The 24,142-nt window shown below is 37.4% G+C and overlaps 3 protein-coding genes across 3 annotated transcripts; 2 read left to right on the top strand and 1 right to left on the bottom strand.

Moving 5' to 3' along the window:
• The first annotated feature begins 273 nt into the window (after positions 1 to 273).
• On the top strand, positions 274 to 12,112 carry LOC148275892 (acyloxyacyl hydrolase-like). Its single transcript, XM_088235073.1, has 10 exons — positions 274 to 352; positions 451 to 708; positions 2,505 to 2,661; positions 3,460 to 3,595; positions 5,723 to 5,985; positions 7,034 to 7,125; positions 8,338 to 8,501; positions 10,423 to 10,527; positions 11,133 to 11,323; positions 11,965 to 12,112. Exons 2-10 carry the CDS (start codon positions 606 to 608, stop codon positions 12,110 to 12,112), a joined length of 1,359 nt encoding a protein of 452 aa, XP_088091199.1. The 5' UTR covers positions 274 to 352; positions 451 to 605.
• Positions 12,113 to 12,409: 297 nt separating this feature from the next.
• On the top strand, positions 12,410 to 14,705 carry LOC148275891 (acyloxyacyl hydrolase-like). Its single transcript, XM_088235068.1, has 3 exons — positions 12,410 to 12,557; positions 13,299 to 13,472; positions 14,520 to 14,705. Exons 1-3 carry the CDS (start codon positions 12,492 to 12,494, stop codon positions 14,640 to 14,642), a joined length of 363 nt encoding a protein of 120 aa, XP_088091194.1. The 5' UTR covers positions 12,410 to 12,491; the 3' UTR covers positions 14,643 to 14,705.
• Positions 14,706 to 15,572: 867 nt separating this feature from the next.
• Positions 15,573 to 24,090, bottom strand: Not1 (CCR4-NOT transcription complex subunit 1). Its single transcript, XM_088235070.1, has one exon. It carries the CDS (start codon positions 23,380 to 23,382, stop codon positions 16,378 to 16,380), a length of 7,005 nt encoding a protein of 2,334 aa, XP_088091196.1. The 5' UTR covers positions 23,383 to 24,090; the 3' UTR covers positions 15,573 to 16,377.
• Positions 24,091 to 24,142: the final 52 nt, after the last annotated feature.

Genomic DNA, 24,142 nt, shown 5'->3' with positions numbered 1-24,142 from the left:
TTATTTTATTATTGTTTTCGACCGCTTTTTCCAAAACTGGCCTCTACAGAAATGGAGTTGATCGTTGATCAACACTTACTAAATCCCTAGGTATAGTGGGTGTTGTGTTGATCTTATTCGCTCCAAGTAGGTAATGAGGTGAAAAGTTAGATACGAATTTATTGAGCAGCCTAATTTAAGAAAAAAAAGTACGTCTATGACAGCTTTTGCATTTGTATTTGTAGTTGTAAAAATTAGAAAATCCTTGATTCGTGTTCGTGCAGTTCGTTTGAATCACAAATTGTCTGAATGATTAAAATATATTTTTTTCCTGTTTTTAAGACTTTTTTGTGATCCAAGTCTGGTTTCATACGTAATTTGTTTTGTTCGCGTAATATATAACAATGTTATAATCTAATCGCGTGATAAATACGTTAGTTAATCATAATTCATAATCATTTTCCATTCTAGTGTTAAATTTTACAAAGGCAACAATGCAAACAGTTCTGTGTTTATAATTTAATTAATCAAATTACTTCATTGTTTTTCATTTATGAGAGCTGTTGTCTCTCGTCTCTCGGTTAAATTTGAAATTATTTACTGGAAAGCATAATTCAATTAATAACATGTCATTTCCCGGGTTTCGCATAATATTTATTACAATTCTGGTAATATTATTTCAAAATAAATGTAGTGCTCGAGGTGTTAATGGGGGAATGAATTGCGCTGGTGAGTTAGATTTTAATTAAATTATTTTAAAGTTTATATTTCAATATGCTCACACTAAAAAAAAACCTCTTTTATTTTCAATTAACGTATTACAACAGAGATGAGAAACATTTTGGAGAAGGAAATATGGAAGTCTAGGCATTTACAGGGCTTATGACCTATCATTGACTCTGAAATACTTGACAAGTTAGAACGATTGCAGAATATTTGTATTCGTTATATCTTTGAGCTTCGCAAATTTGACCACATAACCGAGTACCGCACGCAACTACACTGGCTCAGTATCAGGCATAGAAGAAACATTCACATTCTATCACTTTTTCACAATATTTTAAATAATTCCACTTTGCCTGTTTATCTGAGAAAGCTCATCCAACCTCTTTCACAACATGGACTATCTCTTCGTTCTAGTAACGAGAGAACCCTTTTAATACCCTGTCATAGGTCTAATTTTCTTGCCTCCTCTTTCACAGTAGTAGCCGCTCGATTGTGGAATAATCTACCCACTAATGTTAGAGACGCCCCCTTCTTTATTTATATTTAAGTCAAGATTGAAATGTCACTATCTAAATATTTAAACTGTTCCTTTATCCTTCTTCTTTCCTTCCTATCCCCTCTCCTCTCTTCGTGGTATAGTGTAATTAAAAAAAAAATATATATATATTTTGTTAATCTTTGTTTTTAATTTTTGTATAAAATTGTAAGATTCAATATGTCCATGTATTTATAATTTTCTCAAACTGAACGGTTTGATTCGATATTGTAAGACGTCACTTATGCATACTAGAATTGTTTTTTTCTTTTACGTAATGGGAAATATAAATACAAATATTTTGTTGTATTGCTGTAAATTATAGCTAAGTTCGTAGTTCATAATCATAGAATGGTTTTTGTCTGTATGGGCGACTATTTTTTTAAATTTTTTTTTTATTGAAAATTTTTTTTATTTACAAAATACATTTTTGAAATACAAAATAGGTAAATATACAGAACATCTTATATATAACGTTTCTACCTCTCTAATAAAGTAGATACTTGTGTTTAGAGAGGGAGTTTGTTTCACATTTTTTTTTTTTTTATAAATAAAGTAAATTAAAATTAAAATTTAAAATAAACAAGGTAAATAAAACATAAACATTCTTTGGTATGGAGTCTAGGAAGGGGTGAGTCTTAAATGTTTTTTAATTTTAGTTTTAAAAGTTTGATAATTTTTTTTAGATTTTAAGTTTTCCGGAAGTTTATTAAAGTTTTTTTTACCTATGTACGTATAATGGTTTAACGCTGCTGTTGTTTTACATCTGTGCAAAATTAAATTATTAGAAAATCTAGAGTTACTTGAATTTTGCACTTCAATTGTTTTTTCTTTAAAAGTTTGTAAGATAGAGGCTTTATTAAAAATTTCTTCAATTGTTGGTATATTAAGTTCTTCGAATACTAGTTTTGATGGGTAAGTTCTGGGCTTTTTAAGAATTATTTTTGCAATCTTTTTTTGAATAATAGAGAGTGATTTTAAGTTTGTCCTATAAGCTCCTCCCCAGCCTATAATTCCATACTGCAGAATTGACTGTATTAGTCAGTGATGTGTTATTACTCTAAGATAAATATGTATATAAAAAATTGTATTTTGTTGTAATATTATGTATATTTTTTTCTGACTAAATAAACTAAGAAAATATTACTATTACGCATTCTTGAATGAATGTAAAACTATTTTTAAATTTAATTTTTTTGCCGTGTTATTTTGAAAGCGTTTAATTTGATGTACATTTAATTATTGAACTTTATTTTCATTATAGTTTGTACTGTGGTTACTGGTGTAATCCAGCAGGATGCATATTTAAAAGGATTAACTATTTTGGACTCAGCAAAGCATTTATGTCATAAGTTACCTAAGCGAATACAATCTCCGTGTTACAAAACCATCGAGAAATTGGAACCATTTTTAACAAACAGGTCAGTACAAAAATATTTGAAAAATAATCATTCAAGTTTTATTACATTCACCATTTGGGAAAAAAACATATAAGTTAGATGATACACGCGATAAAAAATGTTTGTTTAAGACATTCTGTAATATTATCAAACCATAATAATCAAGTTTGATAATGTCCTAACAAGATGAAACGCGTCACATATATTTTTAAAAAAAGTAGAATTAAATCCAATAAAAGTGTTTTATTTTGGAGACCTTACCAAAATTTATCCTGTAATATATAATAATTGATTAGTAGTTAGATGCATCGTTTATATGGTAGTTTAACTATTTCAAAATATCACTAACGTAAACAGTAGTTTACCTGAGGTAATTTAAGTTTAAAAAAAATTGCCGTGCCCAGGCGGACGAAGAATACAGGTCGGCGTCTGAAATAGAATCAGAACACTGAACAAGCGTTTTCGACTTGATGGTAAAAATCCTGAAAGAGGAAAAAAGGAAAAAAAAGGTAAAGATAAGTCTGCCTCGTAGTGTAGTGGTTGGCGCATTTCCCTACAGTGTTTGAGGTCCTGGGTTGGATTCCTGGCAAGGTAGACCCTAAATATTGTTTTTTGACTGCAATATTTCATTGTTCCTGGCATCTGAATGGTAAAACTGATCACCTTAGCTTCATGTTGTACATGATGAAGTTACACTTCACTCGGAGTGCCAATGCAGTGTCCTATGCACCACTGGGATAATTAATTTTATTAATTATGAACTTGAATAATAAGAAATTAGAAAGAATTTAACAAATTTTTGATGATGTATTTTTATAGGCGGGTTCTTGAATTGTTTACTCCCGATGTATTTTGCTACGGCCTCCGATCCTGCCATAAGGATCCCGGTGAACAGTACTGTAACCTCTTCCCACTGCCACATGTTTCACTTGAAGGGGCTTTTACTGAACTAGAGGTAGGCAAAGACAGAGTTTGTTTTGTTTGCCCTTTTTTATATTTTTATTATATTTTTATTATATTTTATTATTTTTACCTGTACCTGATCTAAGCGTAAGTCTGAATAGAGCAGCGTTGTGCGGTGAAATAAGGCAACAGAGTTTGTATTCCACCCCTTGTGGAAACTGTAGCCAGTGTGATCCCCGAAGAATTGGAGGTATCTTACAAGAAGTTGGAACAAACTTAGATAATTTAAATTGAAAAAGAGAAAATAAAAAAATTCTTCCAAAACTGCAATATGCCTTTTGACTTTTAGAAAGAAAAAAAAGACAAAAATACCTCCGTGTATTCATAGTTTAGCACGGCTATCGGCAGCAAACAGATGTTATTATGGCTTGTTTAAACATCTGGGATCCAAATTGCTCACTAGAAAAACTAAGACCATTATTTACAAAACTCTTCTCAGACCGGTCATTACATATGGTGCCGAATGCTGGGTTATGACTAAAAGAGATGAAAATATGGTATTAGATTCGAAAGAAAAATATTAAGGTAGATATTTGGTGCGGTCAATGAAAACGGAGTGTGGAGGAGACGGTTTAATCATAAATTAGAGGCATTGTATGGCGAACCCAACATTGCACAATTAATCAAAATAATAAGATTACAATGGTTGGGTCATGTACACAGAATGAATGATAACCGTACCCCAAAAAAGATTATTACTCCGGAAGGCAGACGAAGCAGAGGCAGACCAAAATTCAGATGGCTGGATAATGTGGAAAGTGACATTAGAGCGATTGGCCTGACAAACTGCAAAAGAGCTGCGTGGTGCAGGGACGAATGGAGACAAATTCTGGAGGAGGCCAGGGCCCACAACGGGCTGTAGCGCCATTGATGATGATGTATTCATAGTTTGATTTCCATAGTAGGTACAGTTCATTAGAGGGTATCAGTAGCAAACTAAGAAATCTTAATTGAAGGGAGTTACAGAGATATTTGGGAAAAACTTTTAGAAAAGAATTGTGAGATTATTTGTTTATAAATCACTTTAATTTTTTAGTCATATGCCAACCAGTTTCAGGGTTACTTCTTCATCATTAGGCTAACTTAGAATTACTTGTGTTGCATAAATATGTAATATTATAAAATATTTCAAGAAAGGAACAAAATAATGAATGAAAAAGTAGACATTAACATATGCCTATTAAACATTTGAATGCTATGTACCCACATAGAGATTGCCATTTTTGTTGTTATATTTTTTTATATGCCTTCACTTGATATAATATTATGCCTCGGTAAAAATCACACTATGATAGAGTGGGGTGAATGTGTCATGTGTAATTGACGATAACTCAATTAATTTGAGCTCAAAATCTATTTAACAACAGATTCATGTTGAGGCATTTAATAAATTGAGTCAACTTACCTTTAACAAAACCAAAAACAAATTTAGTTAAAAACATTAAATTTTCCTTTGTTTGGCTTATTAAGTACCTACATACAAAAATATTTAAAATTCGGTTAGTCGTAATCGTTTATTGTTTACGGAAAATTATAAATAAAAGATGTATTAATATACTTACAATGTAAATGAAATGTTTTTATGAGTGAAAAAACGATATTTTTAAGAGTTCATTTGTAAATTTAAGAATATTTATTAAAAGATGATGAATAAACATCACTGTAAAATACCACTCTCTATTATTGTACCTAAGAATGTTTTTTTTCTTTTACGTAATGGGAAACACTAAAAAATGTAAATAATATTGTATTGTCTAGTAAAAATTTTTTTTAAAACGGACAATTAAAAAAAAAAAAAAAATATTTTATTTATTTTATTTATTTAATTTTACAATACGCCCAAGGGGCATTTTCAATAATTATACAGGTAAGTACAAACAAAGTAAGTAATAATTTTAAAAATAAACAACACTTTTTTTTTGTATACATGTAGAAACAAAAAAGCATACTGCAATGCAAAATAAAAGGTGAAACTTTGCATAGTAAAAAAGAAAAAATATATAAATATGGATATAAGAAAAATGTTAGAATTGAAAAGCAAATTGTAAATAACTTGTAAAGAATTTAAGAAAAAAAAATGGTATTAACAAATTAATGTTAATGATATTAATGTTTTTAGGAAATAATGAGTGAATATGACGTCCACAATATCCTGGCAAGACTCCATTATAGTAATTTGAAGAGTTATTGGAAAACTGGAAACTTTAAAAAGTCTAATCAATCGAAAGAGGAAAATTCCAAGCAAAATATACTTCCAATTGTAAATTTTTGTGCCATGCCGATCTTCAAACAGATATGTGATGTCTTCCTCGGCACTTATCATAACTTAAAACCTGCTGTGGATGTAGATGGGGATGGATTCGGATTTATCGGTTCCGCCAGGTATGAATCTCTAATGTCTATGTGGTGGTAATTTTGATTCCCAAATATTTTTGTTTTTTTAAAATGAAAAATAAATACACATTTTCATGATTTATCCAAATAGTAAAATTTTGGGACCATTTTCTTTTAGTTGTATCTAACGGTGCAAGAAAATGGGAAACAAGTTGCGGTAGAACCGGGATCACACCTCAGATCTCCCGATCCGCACTAGACAAGGAACATTAACCCATCATTTGATTAAAACAGCTAAATATTATTTTTATTAAAATGAAGCTGAAATATTTCGAATTAATGTAACAAATTGTCGAACTATATCATTATCAAAGTACCCCCTTTTTTATTAATAACACATAAATACAGTTGACAGCTTCCATGGGGGCGTAATGGCTAAGAACTTTGACTCACGCATGGAAGGTTTTGGGTTTGATTCTCGGTAAGAATACCAAAATTTAATGTGAATATTCTAAAGCCTGGGTGTTCTATGCTATAATTCATCACTGTAATTGGGCCTCTGGTTGAACAAAAAATAATGTGATACTTCACATTTGTCTCTAATGCAAGATGTACTGATCTTTTAAACTTAATTCACATTTTGTTTTCAAGTATTTTTTAAATGCAAAAACTTAGATTAAAATAAAAAAAATCACACTAGTTGCATTGACAAAAAGATGCCTATTATCAGGTACTCCCATCAGAGGAAAAGCGGTAAATAATCCGGGGGTTTGGAAAGCACATCATCATTTCCCTTTCCGCACCCAATGGTGCATAGGGCATCGTATTGGAACATCAAATGCAGCGTATATCGATCATCTGCTACGTTAAAGTAAGTTGATCGGTCTTACGCTTCAGTTGCCAGTCCAGGAACAGTGAAATATTGCAGTGTAAAACCACCTTTCAAATCAATATTTCATGTCTACCCTCCAAGGAATCGAACCCAGGACCTAAATCATGGTAGGCAAATGTGCCTGTCATTACACTACAAAGCAGACTTTTCAGACGGAGTCAAAAACACTCGTCCGGGATTCTGTAAGGAATGTTTTTCTTTCAGGGGCTCAGATTGGAAAGGAAAAGATTGCAATGATATTGACGCAAAGATATATCCTGGTGGTCAGACACAAAATCTGGATTCAAAACAGGACTGTGAGATCTTTAAAATATTTTTCTTTAATTAACAATAGAAGAACTGATTATTCGAGCATCAAGTTTTTGAAATATTGTGATTAAAGTCCTTCATGTTTAGTAAATATACATATTTGTCTTTACTAGCTGCATAGTAAAATATACTGCACTCAGTCTAATTCTGGAATATGAAACTTAAGGCGGTTGACCGGCACAAAATAATATTACTTTTTGCGTATTTAGTTTAGTAATTTTACCTTTTGCGTTTTTAGTTTAGTAAGAAGATCAGGTGAATCTAGGGGACAGAAAACATAAATGTAATTATGATAGACTGAAATTGGGATCAACCAATATTTATTATTTAAAAGGTGCGAAAAGAACATATTATGGAGAATACAACAGAGTAACTGAGTGGAAAATACATATTTTAATAAATTAAATTAGCATAATACCTTGATTTTATAAGCTTGTTGGTCAAATTAAATAAAGTAAAACTAAACCAATGAGTTTTTGTTGATAATTTTTTCAAAATAATTAATTCTCTTTATATCATCTGACTCTACTTCTTTTGTCTTTTCGAAGTCTCCACTCGACTATCACTAGTCCATCTTTTGTCTTTTAGTCTGGTTGCATGTCCCGATTTCGACGGTATCTGAATAATCACATATTTAATCACACCTCGCCGTTATTGAAAATGTTCCCTTTGCACTGTGGTACTGGACCTTCTTCACTTCCCTTGCAACCCCCGTAGACATGGATCCGTGTTTTTTAACACCTTCTTAGCCAAGTGGATGTCTTCCCACATACCAAATCTTAGTTTTAATTATTATAACATCTACTTATGTGCTAGATATTACGAACTAAATTTCACCTAACATTATTTTCCCTCATTGATAATATTTCCTTATCTGTCCTTGTAAACAAGTATCCAAATATATGCCTTAGATAAGTGGAATGACTACCCTGCTTTAGGTTCCACCACTGATTTCTTATCAGTATATTACCATATTAGTTTTATATCACCCGTCGATGGGAGGAGTGCTCTCCCTTATAGCAGTGTTCTTGTAAAATAATAAAATCGTCTAATACTAATGAAAAAGATTTAATTTTTATAGTAATTTATTACTTATATAATTCATGGATTCAGTTTGGGGTTTGCCCAAGTAAAACTGCTAGGCGCCTATTCAAAAAATTGTACTGTTTGATAATATGTTTTTACTTGTTTACTCTTAGCCAACTGTAACGGAATTTGGGGAGTGGACCCAAATAGCGGAAGACCATGGGAGGAAGTCCTGTGTGATGAGACTCAGTCTCAGGGACTTGTTTATTTAGGAGATTCTGTTGGAGCTCACTTCCAGTTTCCAGAAGCTTGGATCAACCCTACTATACCTAATGAAGTAAGGTCCCAAACACATAAAGATGGAAACTTTCTAAGTTAAAGTTAAAATTAAAAAACTTTGTTTTTAACCAATTACACTGGTCCACGTGATTTTTATCTTTAGAGTACCAATAGGTGCACTTAATGCAGTTTTTTTTATCCCGTTTTCAAATGTGTATTTCAAATGTCTCCATTTCCCACGGAATTTCATCAAAGCCATGGACAATTCTCCTGGTTTCATGTACCTCAAACAGAAGTAAGTGATGTAAAAATTAAAGAATGAATATTTGTGGATCCACAAATACGATCACTAATGCATGATGAAATGTTTGAGGAATTATTGAATCCACCAGAGAATGCAGCTTGGCAAGCATTCAAAAATATTGCTCACAGTTTCTAGGTGAGTCAGAATGTTTGAATATCGAGCAGTTAAGAATGTGGAAAGTATTAAAATGTTTGACATTATAAATGCATGTTTCTTGGAAACCTTGCGCGATGGGGAAAAACCGATACCATATTTGAATTCAGGAAAAAAAAAATACTATCATAATCACATATTTTTCTTTCTGAGATAAAAGTTTTTTTGTTGCCCAGTGTTATCATTTGATTACTGATTGCTTTTGGAGCTATTTCATCGAGGTATAGTTGAGAATTTAACATAAATGAAATTTTTTAATTGTAAGTGTCTTAAGTCTAATACAAAGGAGGTAATAAATAAACTCTTTATGTCAAATACTATTTTGTGTTGTGGAGTGAGGGGCGTTTGTAGCTCTAAAACCGGTCTGTAATAAAATAAATAGTAAATGGTTCAAAACCAAGTGGTTTTATTTTAATTGTAATGAATGTATAATGAATCACAAAGTTAGTGCTTAAATATAAATATAAGACTTTCTAAGTATTCATAATTTTGAAATTATGATTATTAAATTAAGGGCAGGCTGTTATTCCCTAATTTTATCATTCTGCTATGCTTATTTTACTTCCTATGTATGTCCAGTTTGTTTCCTAGTTTATATCTAGGTAGGCGCCGTGGCGCAGATGGTTAGACGGCTAACTATGGAATTGATTTGAACTGAAATTCCTGCTAGTTGCGAGAAAAAATCCGAGAAAGATTTTATTCAAAATTGGTCTGAGTGTTGTGGAGTATTTTTCATAACTTCCTTCCAAATCCTCTCTGTTGAAAAGCCTAAAAAATAGAAGCTTAGTGAGTTATTCCTTTTAAAATTTAAAATTAAAAAACGGATGGTGCCGTGACTATTATTTGAGGCAGACCATTCCACGTATCCACAGATATCCATCGATTAGCTGGATTGAGGCTGAATTTTGGCCTTTCTAATTACTTCAAAAGTCATGCTGCCCAAATGCGAAAATTTCACCAAGTTTGCAGTTATAATTAGTATAATTGGCACTGGTGTGCAGCATTTTATAAGTTTCAATAAAGTCCCCTCTCGCTCTTGGCTGTTCAAGTGTGGTCGGGTCAAGTTTCCGATGACTATCTTCATATGGAAGTACAAACAAAACATCGGTAACATGCGGTATCGTGCGCTCTCTACAGCATGTCAATGTTCTTTTTGAAATATGGGTTCCGTAATTGGAAAGCGTATTCAATTAAAGGTCTTACATGGGATTTATAAATTAGTAGCATGAGATTGTGAGTTATTACGAGGAAGGCTTTTCTAATTTGTATTATTTTCTAGTATATACATTTCTTGATAACATTTTTAGTTTATCCAAATCTTTGTAGACATATGCGGGAAATTCAACGCATTTATAATACAGGATTGTGTTCTTCTAAGTAGACTGACATCTCGACAGACAAAGGGATTATCGATAGATATGTGAATGATACCAAATGTTCACCATCTTTGTTGATGTACAAATTGTAAATTTATTTACTGTGTTTATATTTAGACAAAACTTGAATTATATTAATTTTTCAGAGTAGCGTTATGACAAAACTAGAAGCCATATTGGATGAACTAGACTGGCCGGAGTTGGGTTTTGCTACAGGATTTAAAAATTCAAGCCATCCCGATCTGATTAAGGTTTGAGTTTTTTTATTTATTTAATTATTCGTTCAGAAATATTTACATTTAATTATTATTTATATTTAATGTCCCGCTAAATTGCGAGCGTGTGATTTTTCCTAGCATGAGAAAGTGAAGAAGAGACATATTCGCCGTATACATATATAGCCGTCAAATCGTGTCTCTCATTTTGGAAATGATGGCTAAAGCCGTCACCCGCCCGAATGGATTGTCATGTAAAAAATACATCAATTAAATTTTTTAAATGTTAATTGATACTATTACCACCATCCATTAGAGAAAAGTTAAATCTTTTCCCCAAATAAAGAAAAATAACTGATAAAATAGATTTCTAATTGAAAAAATGTATATTTAAAAAAAATGAAACAAATTTTATGTTAGAAAAATAATTGTCCTGTAGCATATATATATATTTTTAACTGGTGGTTTTCTATCCCATTGATCGATGAGAATGTTTAAAAGGTGGTGATTGGATGACATACATATTTGTTTGTGGATGAAGATTTAACTCGATTTTTATTAACTATCAGAAATCAGATTTTTCATAAAAAATCAGAAATCTGGGCATGATAAGTTTGTTCTAATGAATGTAAATTTTCTAGGGCCTCACCGACTCTGTGTACCTGCGCCTCCGATCCAATAACCTGTGTAATCACAGGGACTATCAGAACATTGCGAGGAACGGGGCCATGTCATGGGACTCCATGGAGGAAGTGGACGCCGTGTTCCGCAGTCCATCTGATAAACCTGTACTTCTCATTTATGCCATGGTCGGAAATGATGTATGTAATAGGTAACATTTCAAAGATATTTGTTTATCAATGGCCTTTTTTTTTTTTTTATAATATGTGTTTTTTTATTTTATTTGTGGCCTTTGGGTTCTTACATAATCTTTTGGCCAAATCGAGTGAAGTGAAGTATTTGAAAAAACAGTTCCAATAAATGGTTTTTGTTTCATTTTCCTTCTTCATAATAAAACCATAATTTTGAATATCAACTTTATGATTTTCCATGCTAAATTTTTTTTTCATGCCTTGACAAAAAAACCAGTTGTTTTCCGAAACCGCTGAGCGTATTAAATTAAACGTATTGATTTTACACAAAATCAATACATCGTCAAATTATTTAGTTGAAATTGTAATATTGTTTTTATTTCAGTTAATACCAATTGAGTTATGGTGAATTGACAAAATATCACCGATTTTACCTTGAAATTCTTAAGGTTAAAAAATATTCTAAAGCCTGATTTGAAAATTACGTTATTTTTTATCTATTTCTTTCTCTTTTTAGTAAATAAAGTATGAGAAATTGACGAATGTACAATGATTATGGATTTTTTTCTATTTGCCTTGTCTTGAAACGGTAATATTTTATGACGTTGTTGGGAAGTTAGATTAGTTCAAATTCCAGACTACAGGCTTCTGTATATTTTAGATACCACGATACGGTGGGCAATATGACTAAACCGGAAGACTTCCGTAGACTAGTGATGGGGGCCTTGACAGCATTAGATAAGAAATTGCCAAAACACAGTAATGTTGTGCTGCTGTCTCTTCTGGATGCAGGCTTTATTTATCAATAAACAAGAAATTTTTTACAATTCATTGTGCATTCATTTTATGAAAAAAATACCTAAAAAACGCAACAAAGATTATTTAAAGACTTATTTAAAAATGTACCTACACTTAAGATAATATTTAGTTTTATATAAATTATCCTTACACTGTATAATATACACCAGTCTGAAGATGATCAAAAATAAATAAGTGGAAGTGTACCAAGTATTTTTAAAATTAATAACTTATATGTAAATATAAGTTATTACATCATTACAATGGAATTCCATCAAGAATTGTCAACAAATAATTAAATGAAATAAATAGTTATGTTAATATAATATTTTTGTAGGTTCTCTGTTTAATAATATCCGCTATAAGGACTTGTATTCTTGGTTTAACTGTATGGAGATTGGACCCTGTGCTGGTTGGATGACATCTAATGCTACATTGAGGAACATAACAAGTCAGGTTAGTATCCACTTTTAATTGAGGATTTATATCCTTATATATTTAGATCTAATGTATGGGAGCGAAGTATGGAATTGGAAAAATAATGATGAAAGTAAGTTGAATGCTGTCGAAATGCGATCCCTCGGGCGAATGTGTGGTAAAACGATGTATGATAGGTGCACAAATGTCGAGATCCGTGAAGTGTGTAAGGCTGAGACATGCATTATTGACAGAATTAAGAAAGGGGTGCTGCGTTGGTTTGGACATGTAGAGCGAATGGACAGCGAAAGAACGACTAAAAGGATCTACGATGCAAATGTTGACGGATGCAGAAAACGAGGAAGACCGAGAAAGACATGGCACGATCAAGTCCATCAAATACTTGAAGATGGACATGTCAAAAGTAGGAATAATCGGCATGCGTGCATAAGAAGATGTATGAATGTAGAGGAAGCGAGGTCTGTATGCCAAGATAGAGTGTTATGGCGTTCTATCCTCTCTGCCTACCCCTACGGGGAAACGGCGTGATGGTTTGTTGTTGTTGTTGTTGTTGTATATATTTAGATCCTTTTGTCTTTATAGACAAGATGAAGAACACTACAAAGGAAGACATAATCATTAATATTTTGTCAGTCACACTTAAACCAGCCAATGACAAGTCATAAGCCCTGTAAATGCCTAAACTTCCAAATATCCTTTCCAAAAATATTCTCCATCTCTGTTATACCTAATATCTATCAACGTACATTTTTTTTGCAGAAATCTGTAGAACTGTCAGCCGTCTTGCAGTCTATTGCAGCCGGTGCATCATTCGAATCCTTCAGGCTTCATTACCTTCAGAACCCCTTCAGTTCTATACTGGATGAGTGGGTGGCCAGAGGAGGAGAGATTTACCAACTAATTGATACAGTGGACAGCACACACCCCAACCAAGTGAGTGGAAAGTGCCAACCGAGGCTCTTGCTCTTGTTAAAAATGAAAATCAGATATCGTCGGGTCAATGCCAAAGTCGCGAATGTGCAAAACATAATTATATTTACATATTGAGATTTGAAGTTTAGAACTGATTTGTTTGACTGTTTAGAACAAATCTTTCCGTCGAATATAGGTAAATAATACGAACCTGTAACAGATTTCGGCAGCTGTTACAAGGTTCAAGCAAGCCTGTAAATTGAGGCTTTTCAAGATAAAGAAATAAACACTCATTTCCTCATCGATTTCAAGGGTTTTTATTGGATGTTACTGATTTATTATAATATATTTTTACATAAACCGTAAAAAACAACCGCGAGAATTCGCTCATGAAATCATCTGATGATATAAATTTCCATTGAATTCTTTTTCTTAAAAGGAAAGTTTTTTACTCAGTGACCATCACTCTCAAAATAAATTTTGCAATGAAAAGAACCTGGCAAGGTACTTGGCAACTTTTTTCTCGAGCCATTTCTGATTGGTGAATGGAAAAATATTTGATTCCAATTAGATTTTTATAGAGCTTGAAATTATAAGACTTTTCAAGGATTCTCATATGTAATATTTGCAATTTTCTTTTAAAACCGAAATAAACACCTTTCCATTTTTTGCGTACATTGTAAACATATCAGAAGATCTTTTTAATTTGACAATTTCAAAACACCGTTTATCATAGGGAGAATATACTTGGCAAAGTCTCAATAAGTTTAGTTGCAGAGTGTCGAGCTATTTTTGTTATGCGTAAGAAATTCTTCTATAATATTGCACGTAAATATGTCGAATTTAAAAATAAAAACACCTTACATAATTTATTTTTTTATAAATGACTAAATTAGCTTACAAATTATGTGATTTTAAAATGACTGTTTGAAGCATTACATAACGGAATGATTTTCCATTTTAAAGACTTTATAAGTATAATGTACTGCTCCATGGATAAAGATTTTTGCTGCATACGAATTTTTATTTAGTCAGTTAATTGTGTCGTTTTTTTTCTTTGGATTTCAGATAGCTCAACAGCTGATAGCAAAAATTCTATGGAATTCTCTCAAAGGCCTCGGAATCATAGGGCCTCCAAATCCCCAAAACCAAAAGATTATTGATCTTTTCAAAGACCAAGGAGGCCACTAAGGAGCTGCGGCACTCTTTCATATTGTGATATTTATATGTAAATAAAATTTACGCTTCATTAAAGATCGAGTTTCATTTTGACCTATTTCTATTTTACACATGGGGAAACACCATTGAAGATTGCGCGTCTCTCCATTCAAGGATCTTTAGTTTCTTTCATACCAATAACAATATCATTTTAGCATTACTTCATTAAAGTAGAACAATAATAGAGAGAACACATTTTGTATTCCTCATTGAAATGCAAATATATTTTTTATAAAACAAAGAATTCATTCCCCACAGAGCTTAGAGAAAGATACAGTGTACAAATTCATTGGAACAATACGCATCTTCCCCCCCTCAGCAACTTCGTACACATGGGCTATCTTCCAGGAATTTAGCAAACAGCCTGTGTTTGCCACATGTGCGACTGTGACTACCCAAAATCTACGAAAGCTACCCTTCGGATATTTTTATCTGTTTTGTTATCCATAGTGTTGAAACGGTGCTTTATCTATTTAGTTTTTTTATGGTTTACTTTTTAGCATGAACACTTTACAAATTTACTATTATGCTCAATGTTTATTTCTGTAAATTTATTGATAATTTTAAGTTGCTAGAATTTCAAATGTCTAAATTAAGTAAATGGGGTCTAGAATTCCAACCGTCCATACGCTCAGTAGCTGCAAGACTTGTAATCCAACTTCTATTTTTATAAATTTGTTTTTAAAATATCACTACAAAACTTCAAAACTTCATTGTCAAATAAAAAAATGTAAATAGGGGCTAGATTTCTTACTGTCCATGTGCTCTGTAGCTGCAAGACGTGCTGGGATATTTATTGTACAGCGCCCTCGAGGTGATTTTCACAAAAATGGCGCTATATTAATTATAAATATATATATATAATGCAGCAGGGTTAAAAATGTTTCTAATAAAACACGAAAATGCGTAATATTAAAATTTAATCGGGAAAGTAAGAAAACAAATTAAACAAATTAAGCAAATATAAAGTTCAACTTTATACATTAGAAACAAAGAATTACAAAAAATCACAAATACTCTTATTTTACACAGTCATTACAATGACGAGTTTCTAAAAATATATTTTATACATAGATTCATCACTCAAACCCTTCCAAAGGGTTACTTCTCCTGATTCCTAAAGAGAATGAAAATTTAAAATAAAGAAACAAAAAGATTTTAAAATACCTCACCGAACGGTGGGTCAATAAAACGACGGTTCGCAGTGTCGAGAGTGGACTGCAGCACCCGGGACAGTGTAGACGAGCCGCAAACCGAACCCTCGATGTTGCGTCGGAGATCACTTACAAGTAAATACTTAACAGAATTTAGTTATAATATATACAACAGTAACCATTGGCAGGTTAAACTTTACACTAATTGACAGAAAGAAAACACATTGAAGAAGGGTTGAAAGCTTATAAAACCTACATTATCACTTTGCATTTTGTACATGATCTATTTTATCGATTTTATAATTTTTTTATTAAAAAATACAAAATTAGTACCACTTTCAGTGTGTTTTCTTTGAGGTACAGCAATATCGGAAGATACATTATTACAGAACCGGATAAGTTCCTTAAATCGAGACTAAGAGAAATTGAACTCACACACACGCACCGGTACACTGTAGTGTGGGGCTTCCACTATTAACCCGAAATTTAGACACTATTTGCAATACGAGGCCTTCCTATACAAACTATTCTCTACTCGGAAACTAATGCAAATATCATTCTGCCAGCTCTAACTCCTGCTTGTTGGGTGTTTTATCTACCATGCAGGAGCGAGCCACCGATTCAAACAATTTCTCGATTTCTGTCGCGCAGTGGACAAAGTCATGTTCCCAAAACTTGTAATTGGTGTTCTTTATTAGCTCGATGAAGGTTATAAGTAGACCCCAGGGGTGCGGACGATTAACTATCAGCCGCTCCAACAACATGCGAGTTATCTGTTCTTGGATAGCTTCCGTATTGGCCTCCGCAAACAGGTACAGCAGGGTGCTGCTGAAGTAATGGGTGTGGCTGTTGGGGTAACGCAGCTGGTTGGCTATGGCGTTCAGGAAGATGTAGCGCCCTTCGTGGTCCAAGTCCACCGCCAGGTTCTGGAATATGTCCATGTGCGCCGAGTGCGCGATAGTAGACATGCTGGGGTTCTGGCCCTTGGCCCGGATGTAGGCGATAGCCTGCGTGCCCACGTACACAACCACCGCATTCATCAGCTGGATGTTGTACCGTTTGCCGGGATCGTTCGATATTTGCATGACGCTGCGCAGCTCCGACAGGAAGGTCACTGGCGCGCGAGCCTTCAAGTACGCATCCAGATCGTTCTTAAAGCTCAGTGGCTGAATAGAAGCCACAAAGTTGGTCATGACGCGCGGGGGCTGAATTATATCTACTAGGAGATCTACCTTCAGGTTGGGAGTGAATGGATCCGGCAACCGCATATTTCGGGGAAACGCCGATAGAATGAGGTTTCTCATTTGAATACAATTGGGAGGAATTTCGTCACAAAAGGCATAATGGTAATCGCACAAGAACTCTGGAAAATCGTGTAACAGAACTAGGAGAACTTTCAATATTCCTTTATACATCAGAGTCACGGGTTTGGCGAGCTCCGTATTGCGCAGGAACGGTCCGATGAAACGGAACATGGAGACGAGCAGTTGCGAGTACAATCCCCAGCCCTTCTGCTGCGGAGTCACAGCGAGCATGCGGCTGATGAAGGCTCGGTGGGAAACAAAGTCGATCCAAGCGTAGGCGAACCCGGGAGCCACTGCTGGGCTTATCATATTCAGTGTGTGACAAAAAGATTTCAGCAGCTGGTAATTGATGGATTCTAATACAGGTTCGGGCTGGTTCAATTCCAGGAAAAGGATAAGTAGAATGCGACTGTAGGGAAGTTGCTGGAAACCGATTCCGCGCTCATCGTGATCCTGAAGGAGCCACCCGGCGGTGATCCCCAAAACTTTACAGAGAAGATTTATTTTTGGGGCTGTATTTCCAGTTTCACCCGAATTTTTTATTAAAAGAGCGACCAATCTTACGTATGCATCAGTCATATGGTAATATTTGTTACGGTTGACTGTCTTGGGAGGGTTCTGGCGTTCCTCCTCCAGGATGGAATATATATTGTCTATGCATAATTGCGTGGCGATTCTGAAGAAACGAGAAATCAGATCGTCGGTTTTTAGGATTCCGTGGTTGTTCATCTGCTGAACATACATGTTGAACGTTTTAAGAGGTTCCGTGTTGGTGGGTGGGTTGTGATACAGATTTACCCACTCCCGGAGTAAGTATTCAGTTTTATCTGTTAATCCCACAGGATCGTCCTGTTCTCGGACTCGAACCTGCATGATTCCGGAGTGAATAAAAGATGTAGGCACAATAAGGCGGTCCGGAGCCACATTGGCCGAGTCCTTGTTGACTCTAAGGGCCTCTACCAGAGTCGCCAGTCCGTCGGGAGGAGGCTGCCGGGAGTGGGAAATGATCCGTACCAAGGCTTCTACAGTGTTGTACACATCTGTCTCGGTTACTATAGCCAACTCTCTCTCATCCACCAAATAGAGCTGCAGTAACTGCATGGCAAAGCTTACCGCCATGTAATTATTGCCGTTATCCATAAACTGAACAAGGGCCAAGTCGTACTGCGGCAAGTTGACCAAGTTGGAACGTATCAGGCAGTCTACGGCGCCCATATTGTATTTCAGTTCCTCCTGGCACTCTGATAGGATTCTGGTTACTTGTTTGTTGGTCCACGGCATGCCGTAAGCTCGGGTATCTTGCAGAAGCTTCAGAACTCGCACGTGCAAGTCCTTAAAGCGGTTCATGGCCTCCAGGTGCTCGCTGGCTGCATTAGTGGGAACCGGAACCACGCCTTCGAGGAGACCCTCCATGGCTTTCAGAAGAAGGTTGTGCGGGGAGATGGAGTCCGGGTTCCGACCTACCATGTGTAAGAGATCTAATAGATCGTGAACCTTGGTAACCTGGGGTCTCAGAGAGTGAACGTTGAGGAAATTGGCTAAAAACTGATCAAACTCGATAATGAGCTGTCCCAATTCGTCACACCCGTAGTAGCCCATTTGAGTGGGGTTGACGCTCTGATTAAATCCGGTCATAAGAAGGGGTTCATGAGGCACTGCTTTGGGAATTATCAGTGTCGCGTCACGCTCCTTCATCGGGACAAAACCCGGAATATTACGGGCAAATTCTTCGTATACTGCTATTTGAGCATCACTTATTACGCCGACTTTGAGACGGCATCTTTCGGGCATCCTTTCTAGCTGGTATGTGTGAACAATTGGGTCAAAATATCTCCGTCCATCCTGACGTGCTAATTTTCGGAGCTCATAATCATTCATAAGCCTTTTGTCTAATTCCGGGAGTGCCTTTTCAACAGCGGTCTTTTGAATGATTGCACAAGCCAACTCCATATTGTCATTGGCTAGTTTAGATGCGGCAGCTTCTATTATTTCTTTTTGCTGAGCTGTGGCGGTAATCATCGCAGTCAAGAATGCCGATTTTAAGTTTGTAGTGATGGTAGCGAGGATTTGTTCCCGGCAAGTTATCATTGCCATGCCGGCAGTAAGATTTCTCATCATGTGATGTGCAGATTGCCTCATGTGAAGTTCGTCAGGATGGAGGGCGAAATCCTTTCGAACGATCTGTTCGCACGTTGTCAGCGCATACTTTATAGATCGATCAACAACTGGGTGAATCCATTCCTGGATAGATCTTTCAATAGCGGACTTAATAAAGTTTTTTAATTGGGGATTGCTTTGAAGTAGAAGAACTTGTGGATTTACGACAATGTTTTGTCCAAACTGAGCGTTGGACGTAAGATTCACGTCGATGTAGTTGAACCTCGGTTCTGGCAACCCGGCAGTGGACATAACTCCTCCGTCACCCGGTACAGTGGGAGTTCCCGCAGGTCCTGTGAGCTCCTCCACTGCCCCTGGACCCACTAATACAGGGGTTGGGGTCCCACCGCCTTGGCTAATAGCGGGAGTGGATTCCTTTTTACCGGGGTGTGATAGTTGGTACTCTATTTTGTGTGCTTTCTCCAGATCCCTCAGGTAAACAGCAGGTTTCAAGTCTGTAACATCAATATTCAGATTTTTGCAGAGCACTTCAATTTCGAATTTTAAATTTAACTTTAAATCGGGTTCTTGGTGTAATTCAGCAAGAACATTCATTATGCTTATAGTCCATGGGTTAGGAGGCTTGAAAACCTTACTTTTCTCGCAGGACTCCAGAACTTTGGCTACAAAAGGAACGACATACAGCAACTCCTGCTGCCCTTTATGGTAGGCTTCGAGTATTAGGCTTTTAAGGTCAATGTCGATTTGGAGAATAGGTCTATTTCTTCCTAGAGTTAGCATTCCCAACCAATGACCTAAGTTTTTCAACAGTGATCTATCTGAGAAATTAGCTATTCCTTTGTCAGAACGCAGAAGGACCTTGATATTACGAAATGTTTCTCTTGTGACCATTTCGTTGACTTGCTTTATTTTCAAAACATCCAAGAAGTTTGAATAAAGAGTGTGAAAGTTTAACTCTATGGAAGCTCTCTTCATTACCAAATACTGCGAGAGCCACGGCCAGTACTCCTCCGTAATAATGTCCCTCAGTTCGTCACATTTTGTCTGAAGATTAAGTTGACTGAGATTATTGAATATGAAGGCGGACTTATCTTGGACGGAGTCAGGTGGAGAAATAATTTTTTCATCACGATCTGTGGCCACTAAAAGGGTATCAATATTGGTGGCATTGGCAATAGATGGCCGAGGCGCCGAGTGCGCAGCGGACACTTTAGGCATGAAGCATACCGCCGCGGGAGGAGCGCTGGTCACGGGAGGCTTGTATAGGCTGGTAGGGGGTGCCAGGGGGCCCCCGGGAGGTCCCAGGGAGCCACCGAGCATGGGGCCTTGCGGTTTACTGGGTGGCTCTTGCCCTTGCAGACCATATTCTACATATTCCATTAGATGGGGAGGGAATTCGAAGAAATGCTCAATAGTTCTAACGTGTTCGCAATATTTGTGGTAATCCTTAAGCCGGGACTTGAATCTATCTAAAGCGGCTATACCGAAGTAGTACATCTTAGATCCCGCTGGTTTTCGAAGAGCCTCGAGAACAAACTTTAGAGCCAGACCTAGAGCTAAATAACTGGTGACCAGTCCTCTCTCGATAATACCTCCGAACAGCTGAGCGGTGATATGGAGTTCTTTATCGGGGTATTGGGGAAAGAATCTATATTCCTCAAAAAGGTTTCGAAGCATACAGCTGTATACTTCTTTCTCTCTTTTGTTTGGTGAGTCTTGAAACTTTTTCAGCATATCTAGAACCTCGTCTATAGACAGCGTTGGGTGGGGAGGATGGTTATATATTCTTTGAAAGTAACCATTTGCCTCATCTTCTATATCCTTAGAGACATTCTGCATAATTTCGGGAAACATAATTTGCTCTAGCTGCTTTCCCGGGGGTGGAACGGCGCTCATACGGTTAACCATACCTACATTTGGCAGGTTAGCGCCATGCTGCAGAGGCAGCATGAATGGACTACTAGAGGACCCGGCGCTCATGAGGCGCGAGGGAGAGCATGGTGTGGATACCAAAGGACCGAGTGAAGACGGTAAGGAGAATGCGGTGTTACCGGCCGCTCCGAGGTTCATACTAGCAAAATTAGACGCGATCAATGTATCCACTGCTGGTGTGTTAAACATTTGCCCTCCGATACCTCCAGGATTGAAGGGAGTCTCCTGAACTCTGTGGCGTTGCAGGCTACCAACGAGTGGCCTCTTGTTGAGAAGCAGCGAACAATTGCTACTTAACGTCATTATCATATCCACCAATTCGGGTGAAACATTATTGACACAGGTATGTAGACAGTGTAACATAGTGGTTATGGTCTCTTGGGGTAGTTGAGCAGCCTTGGGTAACTGTTCCTCGATGAGTTTTCCACTGATAACTTGAGGACAACGTCTCTGTAGAAATTTTACCATAGCAGTGATAAAACTTTCTCTGTGATCGTTGATTTTGTCACTCAACCATTTGTCCAGCTTTAGATATTCCCTTCTAGAAGCCAAGCAAGCGAGATCAATTACAAACATAAATGAATTAGTATTGAGAAGAAGCGAAAGAGCTTTCAGATCTTGAGCGACATCGAGGATCCGCGAGAGTTTAGATTGGTCATTTTCACCCCGAAGGTACCAGTCGGACATAGCTCGCATGATTAGGGACTTTATTGTCGGGTTTTGCGAATGCCACGCATGATGCAAAATAATAGCCGAATTAGGATGATTGCCTAAGAATATTGGAATGAGGTTAGAAATCAGCTCGTGGCGCAGAATACTATCTTTCGGATTAATTTGAAGCAACGCGAGTAAAAGGACGTCCGGACAAAGCTGAATCGGAATCATGAATAATTCCTGCACTTGATTATAAAATCCCCTTTCTCCCAAGTACAATAGTAATTCTACGAGATAAAGAGAACGCCAATTAGAAATCTCCTTATTGTCGGATTCGGGAACAGACTTTAAAATATCCACAGATACGGGCGGGTGCGCGTGATCACCGAAACAGAAAATCTCCGGGTACTTAATTATGTTCGTTATCAAGCTCATTTGGCCCTCGGCGTTAGTCCAATGTCTGTAAAGATAATCTACGGGAAATATATGAGCGCTGTAAGAGGAAGAACTCTGTAAACCTAGACGTAATATGGTAAATATCAGGTTGAGAGCCTGTCTATCCTTAACTACGAACTCTGGGTGATCCAACTGCAGGATGACCTCGTTCCAATTGAGGCTAGGGTAGAGCTCTTTCAGGGTTTGGACAAATACTTCCGGGTTCCAGGAGTCGTGGGGGGAGCGGGACGCGGGAGGGGGAGCGTCCGGCTTGTCCCGACCGGGGAGCCAGAAGGAGGCGGCCGGCAGCTCTCCCAGGCCGGAAGGGTGGCGAGCCATCATGCCCACCAGGCGCGCCACGTCGGCGGCCGTCAGCTCGCGTCCGCCCAAGTTCATCAGGTTCATCTTGCACTCCTCCGGGGAAGCCGTGAAGGAGTAGCCGATCTCGCACACCAGGTCGGCCACGGAGCCCTCCATGGCGCCGCCGGCGATGTCTTCGGTCATCTCCTCGAGAGGGGTCTCGGCCCCGTCCGGGTACAGCAGCGGCGCGAGGATCACGGGGACCAGCGCGCGCGGGAAGTCGCGGCGCAGTCGGCGCAGCAGCGGCTCGCGAGCCTCAGGCGCCAGACCCAGCGGGTGGCGGGCGAGCGCAGCCAGCAGCGGTTGCAGCAGCTCGGGCCCGCAGTCGCGCAGGCCGCCGCCCTCGGCGTCCAGGTAGGCCTGCAGCAGCTCGGGCAGCCGGCGGCGCAGGCGCTGTGCGGCGAGTTCGCGCGCCTCGCTCTCGGCGGCGCTCAGCAGCGCCAGGCACAGAGCGGCGTCCTGCGCGGGCGCCAGGCGCAGCGGGCGCGCCCCCTTGGCCGGGCGGTCGAGCGCGTGCAGGAGCGCGGTGGCCCTGGCGGGGTGAGCCAGCAGGCGCTGCAGCAGCGCCGCCCCGCGGCCCTCCCACGCGCCGCCCCGCGCGGCCTCACCCGCCGCTCGCCGGACCGCCTGCCTGTCGGCCTCCGCGCCGTGTAGAGAGACGAGTAACGATAGCTCCCTCTCGCTGCTCTCCTTCGTTGAGCTCGCCACCAATTGATTGATTCGTGCGAGACTGAATGAGAGAGGGTCCAGGTTCATAGTTCCATCAAAATGGTTAAACTTTTCGAGTTTCGCTCAACTCGAAAAGTTTAAAGACCTCGAGAGCTCGACTTGAGGTGGAGGGACAGGGGGTTTTCTCGGAGAATCGTTGAGGCGACGAAACTTTAATTGAGAACACCATCACCGCATAAAGTTTAGTTCCACACTTCAAAACAAACTGTGCAATTTTTTATTCGAATCACTCTGAATTAGTTAGGAATCGCGATGATTGTGATCACATATAAGTTTTTAGACGAATTTTCAATTTTGCGTAAGTCTTAAAAGAAATAAACTAAAATTGAACAGTGTATTGGTTGATATATTGGCAATGACACTAGGGTAGTTTTTGGTTATAACTTTTTCAGAATCACTCTATCTTTGTATCTCATTATGAGTCCTCGGTGATAACCGCACAGTTACATTATTAACAGGCGAAATCTACTATTGAACACTGCATTGTTTCATAATGTAGGAATAACTGTCGAATAGCATGTATGGACTCGTCGAACACTGCTTCCCATTTCAATCCGACACACGGCACACGCGATCGATTTTTCGCAAAATATGTACATATATCAATTATACAATGTTTTTTTGGTAATAAGAGGCTTGAACTTTTTTGAATTCGTCGATATTTTTATAGTTTTTTACGGAAATAATTTACTGATTACGCGGGCACTTCCGTCGCCATTGTGTTGTTCACTTCAATTCGATTCTTCTATGGTAGGAAATTTACAAGAACGATGTGGCCAAGCGAGTT

This window comes from Micrasema longulum, unplaced genomic scaffold (assembly GCF_059751315.1).
Source record: "Micrasema longulum isolate JH-2025_06_02 unplaced genomic scaffold, ASM5975131v1 h1tg001320l, whole genome shotgun sequence".
Taxonomy (NCBI): Eukaryota; Metazoa; Arthropoda; class Insecta; order Trichoptera; family Brachycentridae; genus Micrasema; species Micrasema longulum.
The sequence above is the reverse complement of the archived record's forward strand: the minus strand, read 5'-3'. Positions and strand labels throughout refer to the sequence as shown.

What these genes read in the sequence shown, in the direction of transcription:
- LOC148275891 (XM_088235068.1), top strand. Translation starts at nt 12,492, where the DNA reads ATGGAGATTGGACCCTGTGCTGGTTGGATGACATCTAATGCTACATTG. An exon ending in TGAGGAACATAACAAGTCAG is followed by an intron (nt 12,558 to 13,298) that starts GTTAGTATCCAC and finishes TTTTTTTTGCAG; the next exon opens with AAATCTGTAGAACTGTCAGC. An exon ending in ACAGCACACACCCCAACCAA is followed by an intron (nt 13,473 to 14,519) that starts GTGAGTGGAAAG and finishes TTTGGATTTCAG; the next exon opens with ATAGCTCAACAGCTGATAGC.
- Not1 (XM_088235070.1), bottom strand. Translation starts at nt 23,382, where the DNA reads ATGAACCTGGACCCTCTCTCATTCAGTCTCGCACGAATCAATCAATTG.
- LOC148275892 (XM_088235073.1), top strand. Translation starts at nt 606, where the DNA reads ATGTCATTTCCCGGGTTTCGCATAATATTTATTACAATTCTGGTAATA. An exon ending in GGATTTATCGGTTCCGCCAG is followed by an intron (nt 5,986 to 7,033) that starts GTATGAATCTCT and finishes TTTTTCTTTCAG; the next exon opens with GGGCTCAGATTGGAAAGGAA. An exon ending in GCCATCCCGATCTGATTAAG is followed by an intron (nt 10,528 to 11,132) that starts GTTTGAGTTTTT and finishes TAAATTTTCTAG; the next exon opens with GGCCTCACCGACTCTGTGTA.